Here is a 1,036-nt window from a genome sequence, read left to right as displayed (position 1 = left end):
TACCTCTCATATCCAAGTAATCCCATGCAAATGCTCTGGTTTGTTCATGAACCATGCTCATCAACTGTTGTCTTTGTTCTGCAGTCAATCCTGTGCCAATATGTAGAATTTTCCCTTCAAATATTTCCACATGTTCTGTGGTGAGCTCGTGGCTTTCCTCCATGGTGGCAAATGAGGCGAAGACGGCTGGATGGCAGGTTTCCTAAAACTCATCACTAAACACATACTGATAACCATTAAACAATATGGGATAATTGATGCAAGAACTATCAACTAGAAACTACTACAAAACATGCTCGTCAGAGTGTTCCTGGAGACCTCTAGACTGTTCTAATGTTAATAATGGAAACATGTAGTCTTCATTTCCATAAGGATTTTCGAGCCATACTGGTACTTCGGCAGCTGTTTGAGCAGGTGGAAAGATGGACAATGTTTGATTGTGAGATCCATTTGAAATGGTCATTTCCCCATTTCTGCATCCAATGATGGCGTCTGCAGTTGCCAGCCATGGCCTTCCCAAGACCACAGGGTGTCCAGGTCTAGAAGTTTTTGGAGAAATGACTACAAAGTCTATAGGATATTTCCAGGAGGAAATAGTGACTACTATATCTTCCAAGGATCCTATTGGTTTGACAATGGATTTATCTGCCATCTCTAAAAGGATAGGGGTGGTTTTCAATCCAGGCAGTTGTAGTGATGTCATTGTTTCGTAAGTCATTGCATTTATTGCAGCCCCTAAATCTACAAGAGTATTTGGCAGAAGCACTCCATTTATTTCGATAGTGACGATGGGATTTCCAGGGTCACTGTATTTGGCAGGCATGTCTGAAATCATCGTGGACATTTGACTCATAATTTTGACATTCTGGTTTTTATGCCCTTTTCTTCCTAGTTTCTTGATGCAGAGATCCTTGACAATTTTAGTGTATATAGGGATGTCTCAGATTGCTTGTAAGAGTGGTATTTTAATACAAACGTTCCTAAGCTCATTTTCCAGGTCATATTCAAGTGGGACCTCTTCTTTCCTTACTATTAG

General features: G+C 40.5%; 1 protein-coding gene across 1 annotated transcript; it reads right to left on the bottom strand.

Annotated features, from left to right (window-relative positions):
• Nucleotides 1-283: 283 nt before the first annotated feature.
• Nucleotides 284-835, bottom strand: LOC149212358 (uncharacterized). The gene has a single exon (XM_089388654.1). The coding sequence runs from the start codon at nucleotides 833-835 to the stop codon at nucleotides 284-286; it is 552 nt and encodes a 183-aa protein (XP_089244780.1).
• Between the last annotated feature and the right edge of the window lie 201 nt (nucleotides 836-1,036).

This window comes from Pinus tabuliformis, chromosome 1_1 (assembly GCF_031772625.1).
Source record: "Pinus tabuliformis cultivar Carrire ecotype Pingquan chromosome 1_1, CPIR1, whole genome shotgun sequence".
NCBI lineage: Eukaryota > Viridiplantae > Streptophyta > Pinopsida > Pinales > Pinaceae > Pinus > Pinus tabuliformis.
This window is presented reverse-complemented; position numbering and strand designations above follow the sequence as displayed.

What these genes read in the sequence shown, in the direction of transcription:
- LOC149212358 (XM_089388654.1), bottom strand. Translation starts at nt 835, where the DNA reads ATGATTTCAGACATGCCTGCCAAATACAGTGACCCTGGAAATCCCATC.